General features: G+C 51.2%; 1 protein-coding gene and 1 long non-coding RNA gene across 4 annotated transcripts; one reads left to right on the forward strand and one right to left on the reverse strand.

Moving 5' to 3' along the window:
• Positions 1–1118: 1118 nt before the first annotated feature.
• On the reverse strand, positions 1119–5625 carry LOC102012713. 3 transcript variants are annotated; one of them, XR_001232551.1, is made up of 4 exons: positions 5435–5625; positions 3124–3153; positions 1566–1673; positions 1119–1375 (listed from the first exon to the last, which is right to left on the reverse strand). It is a non-coding gene; the product is annotated as an uncharacterized LOC102012713 (long non-coding RNA). The 3 variants fall into 3 exon arrangements; XR_265154.2 differs by lacking the exon at positions 5435–5625 and adding an exon at positions 4987–5103; XR_001232552.1 differs by lacking the exon at positions 5435–5625 and adding an exon at positions 4002–4195.
• Positions 5626–5692: 67 nt separating this feature from the next.
• Ubxn1 (UBX domain protein 1) lies at positions 5693–8726 on the forward strand. Its single transcript, XM_005414783.2, has 10 exons — positions 5693–5776; positions 5850–5925; positions 6001–6054; positions 6117–6205; positions 6287–6356; positions 6819–7010; positions 7101–7152; positions 7389–7505; positions 8252–8444; positions 8587–8726. The coding sequence occupies exons 2-10, from the start codon at positions 5867–5869 to the stop codon at positions 8634–8636; spliced, it is 876 nt and encodes a 291-aa protein (XP_005414840.2). The 5' UTR covers positions 5693–5776; positions 5850–5866; the 3' UTR covers positions 8637–8726.

The raw sequence follows: 8726 nt of genomic DNA on the forward strand, positions 1-8726 counted from the left end.
TATATATATTGGTAACTTTTAGCTCAATTATCTCTATATAACCTGTCACCTACTCAGAACTTTGATTCCTATTTTTGGTTACCATTTCCTGGGCATCCTGGTCAATTCTTTCAGTTGGTCCCAGGTTGGGTTTGGCCTCATCCTTGTCTGTCAACTGTAGAGCAATCTCTGAGGCATCACTGTCATAGGACTAAGCATCAGGTTCTTTTTTTTTTGGTACCAGGGAAGGAACTCAGGACCTTGCTCTTGCCATGCAGGTGCTTGTGCTGCTGAGCTGTACCCCTGCCCCAGCGTCAGGTTCATCGGGTGCAATCAACTCTCTCTGCAGATCTGGCCCTGATACAGCGGGACAGCACACTCTGGCACCCAGACAGGCCATTCAGCCCCTCAACCCCAAATTAGCACTGGGCTGGGTCCCTTCCATTGTTTAGTATGAAGATCTTTCCAAAGGACCCTTCTGAACTTCTTTTCCTTTACCTGGTTGTATTGTCTTTGTGCTGCTATAGCTCCATCCTTAGTAAGATTTTAAAAGTTAATAGTATATACTGCCAAATGAAGTCTATTATGAGGTGTAAATTTTATAGGGAAGGATTCCCCCTTTTGTTTTTGTAATTGAATTTTGAGTGTATTTTGAGGGCACTTAACAATTCCTTGACCTTGAGGCTTATAAGGAATTTCTGTGGTAAGGGAAATATGAAAAGATTTATAAAACTTTTGGAAGGCAGCCATTGTCCATCTTAAGTGTCTGCAGGCAACCAAGGGTACTAAAGGCATCCAAGCCATGAGCAATGACATGTTTAGCAGTTTCTCCAGTGTGGGCAGAGCAAAAATAGGTCCTGAGCAAGTACCCACTAAACTTGGGCCCAGGATAGAGAGCCAAACTCAGGAATGTGAGTGACATCCATTTGCCAGAGATGATTGGGGTGTAATCCTCAGCAATTAACCCCCATAGAAGACCGGGGGTGGTGGCACACACTTGTAATCCCAGCACTCGGAAGGCTGAGGCAGGAGGATCAGTGCGAGTTCAAGACCAGCCTGGGCTACAAAGCGCGCTCAATGCCAGCCTGAACTGCATGGTGAGACCCTGTCTCAAAAAGACCAAAAAACAAACAAAGAAACACGGTGAGAGAAAATGTATTATGAATGAGGAACATCGTTTAACAATTTGTCGAGCCTATTCACCTGTTAAAAGGAACTGTTTGCTTAAGGCAGAAGCATTTTGATGAAAGGTGGCATGGGCGGCAGAAGCCTGTTGAATGGCTCTGAGGAGAGATGTTGGGAGCCACTGGAGTTGGTTGTTGGTCATCTGTCTGAGGGTGGGACGGATCCACAGTGCTTCAGGCAGTCAAGCTACCTCAGTACTGAAAAAAGTATCCTGTTTGGACAATTAGTCTTAGTCTTAGTCTTAGTTGCTAGGCAACATTATCTCTCATGATACTACTTTGCAAGTGTGTAAAATAAACGCCCCTACCGTTGGAGTCAGTCCTCTTGCTCATCCGGCAAGAGGTAACTCCACCTGACCCCGGCTTCCTTGTCTTTTGTCTTTATTTTCTATATCCTCTCACCATTTTCTCCCGGGGACCTCGGAGAGACCACCGACTCCCACAGAGTAACTGTGACGACAGTTAGCAATCTGTGTATTGCAGCGTGTCCTTCAGCGAGAGGCCTGGCACCTGGGAATGAGAACTTCCATGACCAATAAAACAGGAGACACAGGGCTGGGGATTTAGCTCAGTGGCACAGCGCCTGCCTGGCAAGCGCGACGTCCTGAGTTCGATTCCTGGTACCAGAAAAAACGAAACCAAAAACGAAAACAAAAAAAACCAGGAGACATGATGTGACCAAATAGCAAATTGGACAGTGTGAAACAAATAAAAAGATCTTCCTGGTTTAGTGTGAATGGTGGCAGTTTCCGTGTGGGGCATCACACTGCAGACATAAGTGCAGTCGCAGAAAGGTTCATTGGAGTGGATGAATGATCCTGTAAGCCCCGAATAACAGCTTGCAATTCCATCTTTTGTGCAGAAGAAAAACCGGCATCCTGTACTCGGGAAGAGACCGTAACGTAACCTCCTCTGCCCAAAGGAGCCACCTGGGAAAACAGAGGCTTCCTACTGTGGCAACGGAGCTTTTTTTTTTTCTTTTTCGGTATCGGAGATCGAACCCACAGCCTTGCGCTTGCCAGGCAGGCGCTTGTGCCACTGAGCTACAGCCCCAGCCCTTGAGCTTATTTCTGAAGGGAAGACAAAGGGTGTAAGAGAAGCAAACAATTAATTTCTCTGGAGGATAATGACAATCAATGACACCAAGTTTTTTTAGAGGAACAGACGATGGCTGTGCTGCCATCACAGCTGCAGCAGAGCAGCTTCGGCAAAATGTGCCTCTGAAACTGAAACAAGTAACCCTGTTCCCGCCCCTTCCTCTAGGCTGTGGAGGAACAACCTGAGTGACAGCTGCTGCCGAGGCAGCGCCCTGCACGGGAGGGGCCAGTGTCTGCATCAATCCTAATCATCTGTCAGTGTAGCCCATTGTGTGGGCTCTCAAAGCCTCCTCATACTATTTTCTTTCTTTCTTTTTTTTGGTTTTGGTTTTTTTCTGGTACTGGGAATTGAACTCATGACCTTGTGCTTGCCAGGCAGGCGTTGTGCTGCTGAGCTAAATCCCCAGCCCCTCTTTTTAATTTTTTTTTTTTTGTAATTTTTTTGTCTTTTTGAGACAGGGTCTCACTATACAGTTCAGGCTGGCGTTGAGCTCACTTTGTAGCCCAGGCTGGTCTCAAACTCCCAATGATCCATCTGCTTCAGCCTCCCAAGTGCTGGGATTACAGGCGTGTCCCACCATGCCTGGCTACTTGCATTTTCAAATGCCAACTGTTGAACTGTTAACTTGCTAGCTTCTGTATCACTTATAGTCCTCCCACTAGCCTGTAACAAGCATGCCACAAAATCCTGACGAGGTTCATCTGGACCCTGAAGAACTGGAAGTCAAATCAAGGGATGTCTCACTCTTTGAAGGAGGCTCCCTCTAAGCACTGTGGCACCTATTTTAATTTGTTCATATACTTGTAATTCAAAACTAAGTTATTTGGGGGATAGGGATTTAGCTTAGCGGCATAGTGCCTACCTGACAAGCGCGAGGTCGTGAGTTCGATTCCTAGTACAGGAAAAAAAAAAAAACAAAGTTATTTGTGGCAGCAGAGATACTTTCTCCAGTTAGCATGTCTTTTGTGATGGGTATGTTGTGAGTGGCACTGAAAGCAGCCTGATTTATGCACAATTCAAAAATTCATTCCCTTTCCACAATAAATAATCCCTCATACTTAAACATGTTTAGCTATTCTTTTCTGATCACTTGGAGCCATAAACTACTGTCCTATAAGTTCTATTAAACCTAAGGTAAAAGGGACCTTAGGACCTTAGGTAGCGGTAGCTTGTTTTAATTCTTTTAAGATCTTAGAGGGTACAGCTTCATGAAGACATATAACTTGTCCCGGATTATTGGGAACTTGAACTTGAGTAACAGGGTGGACATGCTGAAAACCCTTGATGGAGTCCCCCGCCTGTTTGGCTTCTTTTAGCACCAACTGCAAGGGAGAGGGAAAAAACAGCTCCACTCCAACCGGTGGCAGCAAAATTTCTCTGATCTGAAAAGGCAGGAATTTGCATTTGTGGCTCAGTTAAGGTTACTGGGATGTCTGTTGTTCCACCACCTTTTTCCTGCTCAGCACTTGATTTTAAAATAGTGCTCGAAGCCAAATCCTTTGTGGTCATCCCAACAAATTCAGGACCATTAAAGCACTCCCTAGTGCACATCCACAAAAGTAGAGTAAATACAGGTACCGGATGCAACACACATTTCTGTATACAACTGTGGTTCTTGACAGCCTGTCTGCCCCCAGTTATGCACCTGGTGATATTAATATCGATGCAGCCGTCAGTGCACTGCTCCCCTTCTGTGCACACAATGAGAATGTCCCTGGCCTAGATTTCTTCCTGCCTCACCCTGTGTTCAGGCCCCATCGTCAAGGCTCTCAAAGTTCCCAGGGCAAGGACTGCGGGAGGATGGAGGATGAAGGTAGGAGACAGAAGGCCGAGGTCAGTGGAGCCCTCCATCTGGGTGGGAGGAAGGGAACTGCTCAACCACAGTGGCGCTTTATTTATACGCTGGGCAGGTCGGTGTCACTTTTTGCCTAGCAACCCGTTGCTTGGGATTACCTGAGGGCTTGGTGCTGTCTGGACTGAAGCAGCCTCTTCAGCGGCTTGCCTCTGGAGGGCGCGCTTTGTTCTCAGACTGGGCCTGCCTCAGCCCCGCACCTGAGATGTTTCCAGCCTGAGCCACCGCCCATATCAGCGCTCCAGGAGGGAGAAGCAGGACTGCAAATTCCAGGCTAGCCGGGTACATTCAGTGATTTCAGGAGAACTTGTCTCAAAATAAAAATAAAAGCTCTGGAGATGGAGAGCTCAGTTTAGAAGCCCTGGGTTTAACCCCATTGGGGCGAGGGCGGGGCACCAGGAGTCCTGAAAAGGCCCAAACTCCTGCTCCGAGATAGGCCCAGGCTGTCTGCAGTCCGCGGATGAAACAGGAAACGCACAGTAACGGGCGGCGTTTACCACTCCGCCCGGCAGAGACCCAGACAGTGCTACGGATCATCCGCCGCTACAGGCGGTGCTTCCAAGCAAGGGGTCGGGGGCGGTGGCTCATGACTACAGTCCCAGCTAGGAGGGAGGCTGAAGCAGGAAGACTGCAGGTTCTAACACCAAAGCTCTGTTTTTTTGTGTTTTGTTTTTTGTTTTTTTTTTTCCGGTACTGGGAATCGAACTCACGACCTTGCGCTTGCCAGGCAGGGGCTGTGCCGCTGAGCTAAATCTCCAGCCCCTGGCAAAGCTCTGTTGAAAACACACTCTCGGCTACCCGAAAAACAACCCACCCCACCCAACCAAAACAGACCCAAAGAAGCCGGGGCCAGGAGGCCAACGCGCGACTAACCCGGATCAGGCGCGGTCAGGGCATCCCGGCGGGCTGCGGAGGAGCGGGGTGCGCCCCCTAGAGGCCACGCCTTGCGCCCTGCTCCTCCTCGTAGCTTTCTTTCTTTCTTTTTTTTTTTTTTTTGGTTTTTCTCCGGTACCGGAAACCGAACTCACGACCTTGCGCTTGCCAGGCAGGCACTTTTGCCGCTGAGCTAAATCCCCAGCCCCCTCCTCGTAGCTTTCTGCAAGCTGCCTTATTTACGCCTCATTTTTGACTTTTACTTTTATGGGCACATGTCGAGTACGCAGTTACTGCATTGTGGTGCACGGACGTCATACACCGCAATGCTTTTTACGGCCCCTCCTCCGCCCCCTTATTTATTTACTTATTTAATCACGTGCCTGAGCTATGTAGTGACTGTTTTGTTTTGGTTTGTTTTTCTGGTACCGGGAATCGAACTCACAACCTTGCGCTTGCTGGGCAGGCGCTGTGCCGCTGAGCTAAATCCGCAGCCCCTGTGGTGACTGTTCGTCGCGCTGACCTGGCCCTAGCGGGTCTGGCCCCTTTTTCTTCCCGTCGTCCCCATAATCTGAGGAGGGAGTGGAAGCGCGGGGTTCCCGCACTGACAGGGCCTTGAACTCCCAGGCTCCCACCCAAATGTCACGGGTCACTTTCTCTTGCGCAATTCCGCGCTGCCCGCAGGCAGAAGCTTTCTGTCCTCCCGCGGTACCCGTCTGCGCCCGGCCACGTGACCCAAACAGACCGGGTGCTTCCGTTTCCGGTCGGCTTCCACCGCAGCGGTGTCCCGGTGAGCGATCGCGCGCCGGGCCAGGGTCGGGCGGTGGCCGCAGCTGACCCTCGCGCCGTCCTTCTCGCCCCAGGTCCGCGCGGCGGCGCCATGGCGGAGCTGACGGCGCTGGAGAGTCTCATCGAGATGGGCTTCGCCCGGGGACGCGCGTAAGGGAGCCCAGCCCCGCGCCCCGCCCGCCGCCGCCATGGCTCGGGCGCCGCTCACGGTGTTTCTGCCCCCAGGGAGAAGGCTCTGGCCCTCACGGGGAACCAGGGCATCGAGGCCGCGATGGACTGGTGAGCGCCGGGTCGGGGGAGGGTGGTCGGCCGCAGCCACGCGCTAACTCCCCGCCCCGCAGGCTCATGGAGCACGAGGACGACCCCGAGGCCGACGAGCCGCCGCCCGCCCCGCGCGGGAGCGCCTTGGGCGGGGAGCCGGGACCGGAAGGTCGGCGGGGCGGAGGGCAGGGGGCGGACGGCGGGAAGGGACGAGAGGGCCTGGGCACAGTCACATTGGCGCTCGTTCCAGGGCCCGGGGCGGCCGCCGGGGAGAGGAGACCGGCCCTGACGGAAGAGGAGCGACAGGAGCAGACCAAGAGGTGAGCGCGGGCTCCGCCCTCCCCGCGGTGTGGACAGAGCCTTGGCCTCTGCGTTTCGTGTCCTTCGTTCGCTACGTATGTATCTAGGTGGTATGGGGGATCGAAGCCCGGGCCTTGTGCACGCAAGGCAAGAACTCTACCACGAACCACCCGAGCCACATCCCCAACTCTGTTTTTGTTTCTCTGGAGGCAGGGTCTCATTGTATAACTCAGGCTCGCTTTGATTTCTCAGCGACCCTCCTCCCTGAGCTTCTGGGGTGCTGGCCTGGCCCACCACGCCTGGCTTTAGAGCCTGAGGCATGCTGAGTATGTGGTTTAACACTGAGGTACACTCCTAGCATCATTCTGTTTCTTCTTGGCGTTCTTTTTCTTTCTTTAATTATTACACACATGTTCCCATTGTGAGTCCGCCTTCCAACTCCATGTCTGCTTCTCTTAAACTATTTACTTTTTGCAAAATAGGATGATGGAGCTGGTGGCCCAGAAGCAGCGGGAACGGGAAGAAAGGGAGGAGCGAGAGGCCTTAGAACGAGAAAAGCAACGCAGGAGACAAGGGCAGGAGCTGACAGCTGCTCGACAGAGACTACAGGAAGATGAGATGCGCCGGGCTGCGGAGGAGCGAAGGAGGGAGAAGGCTGAAGAGTTAGCAGCCAGGTCTGTGCTGCACATGCAGGTCAGTGACTGAGAAAGAAATTCAGATTTGCTTTGACTGCATCTGACCTATTTTTTCCATCTACATTTTAGACAGAGGGTTCGAGAAAAGATCGAAAGAGACAAGGCAGAGAGAGCGAAGAAGGTTGGTGACAGGGAATACTGTGTATTTTTTGTTTGTTTGTTTTTTGTTTCTTTCCGGTACCGGGAATTGAACTCACGACCTTGCGCTTGCCAGGCAGGCGCTGTGCCGCTGAGCTAAATCCCCAGCCCCGGGAATACTGTATAAAAGAATAGCTGGGTTAATCACCTCTGAGGGAAAGCATGAGCTTACATGTCAGTTTCTCCCTAAGGGTTACTGTGTTTTACTTTGTCCTCCAGTATGGTGGCAATGTGGGTCCTCAGCCATCCCTGCCAGTGACAGAGCCAGGTCCTGTTCCCTCTTCTCCCAGCCAGGAGCCTCCCACCAAGCGGGAGTATGACCAGTGTCGCATCCAGGTACTGACATCAATTTGTCTTGCTCCTGAAACCGCTTTGTTGGCCTACAGGGTATCCAGCTCAGAAATTCTGCAGTCATGGTCTGGTTGCCAAATCTCTCCCTTCTTTGTAAATGACTTTTGAAACCTTATCTCCTGCTTAGGGAAGAGATCAAATTTCCCCTGCCACAGTCTTACTTAAATCCACACCTCACTCTCATGCAGCAGTTGCCCTTTTACTTGTCCTTATTTTTGTTTGGTTCACTACACAGTTAATTTTGTGATATTTGTGACGATTTTTTTTTTTTTTTTGAGACAAGGTCTCTGTTATTCATGCTGTCCTTGAACTCATCATGGGGCTTCTCTGGCCTCAGCCTCCAGAGTGCAGAGATTACAGGCTTTTGCCCATATGCCCAGGTGTTTTTTTTGTTTGTTTGTTTGTTTTCCAGTATCAGGAATTGAATACATGACCTTGCGCTTGCCAGGCAGGCGCTGTGCTGCAGAGCTAAATTCCCAGCCCCATGCCCAGGTGATTTTGATCTTGATATTTTCTGTATACTACTTTATGTCGTTAGTACATTAAGTGGTGAGGGAACAGAGGCCATTCACACTTAATAAAGCAGAGCATGAGTGATTTTCATTAAGAGCATTAAATAGTCATGCTAGAGCTCAGTCTGAGAGGAAAGAAGGGCAGCTTTAGTTGTGTGGCTGTTGGCCACTCAGTTTTGATGCTCAGGGCTCTGGGCATCATCTCCCTTGCCCTTCCAGGTCAGGCTGCCAGATGGGACCTCACTGACCCAGACTTTCCAGGCCCGGGAACAGTTGGCGGCCGTGAGACTCTATGTGGAGCTGCACCGAGGGGGAGAGCCTGGAGGGGCTCAGGATCCTGTGCAGCTGCTCAGCGGCTTCCCTAGACGAGCCTTCTCCGAGGCTGACATGGAGCGGCCCCTACAGGAGCTGGGTATGGCGTGGGGAATGGAGCGTGAATGCCTGGGGAGGAGGCCACTGGCAGAAGGGGCTGAGGGACCTAGTGTGAGGCCAGGATTTGGGGAGCAAAAAGCAAGTGCTTTTGTGTTTCCAGCGTGTTTTCATTTGATCCTCAGGACTTGTGCCTTCTGCTGTACTCATTGTGGCCAAGAAATGTCCCAGCTGAAGAGCCTTTATCCCACCATCCTTTTTGACCTTTATCTTTGCTAAGGCGCTGACATCTCCACCCTAATAAACAGACCCCATGTGTTCTGTA

Source organism: Chinchilla lanigera, unplaced genomic scaffold (genome assembly GCF_000276665.1).
Source record: "Chinchilla lanigera isolate Chin_1 unplaced genomic scaffold, ChiLan1.0 scaffold00198, whole genome shotgun sequence".
Lineage (NCBI taxonomy): Eukaryota > Metazoa > Chordata > Mammalia > Rodentia > Chinchillidae > Chinchilla > Chinchilla lanigera.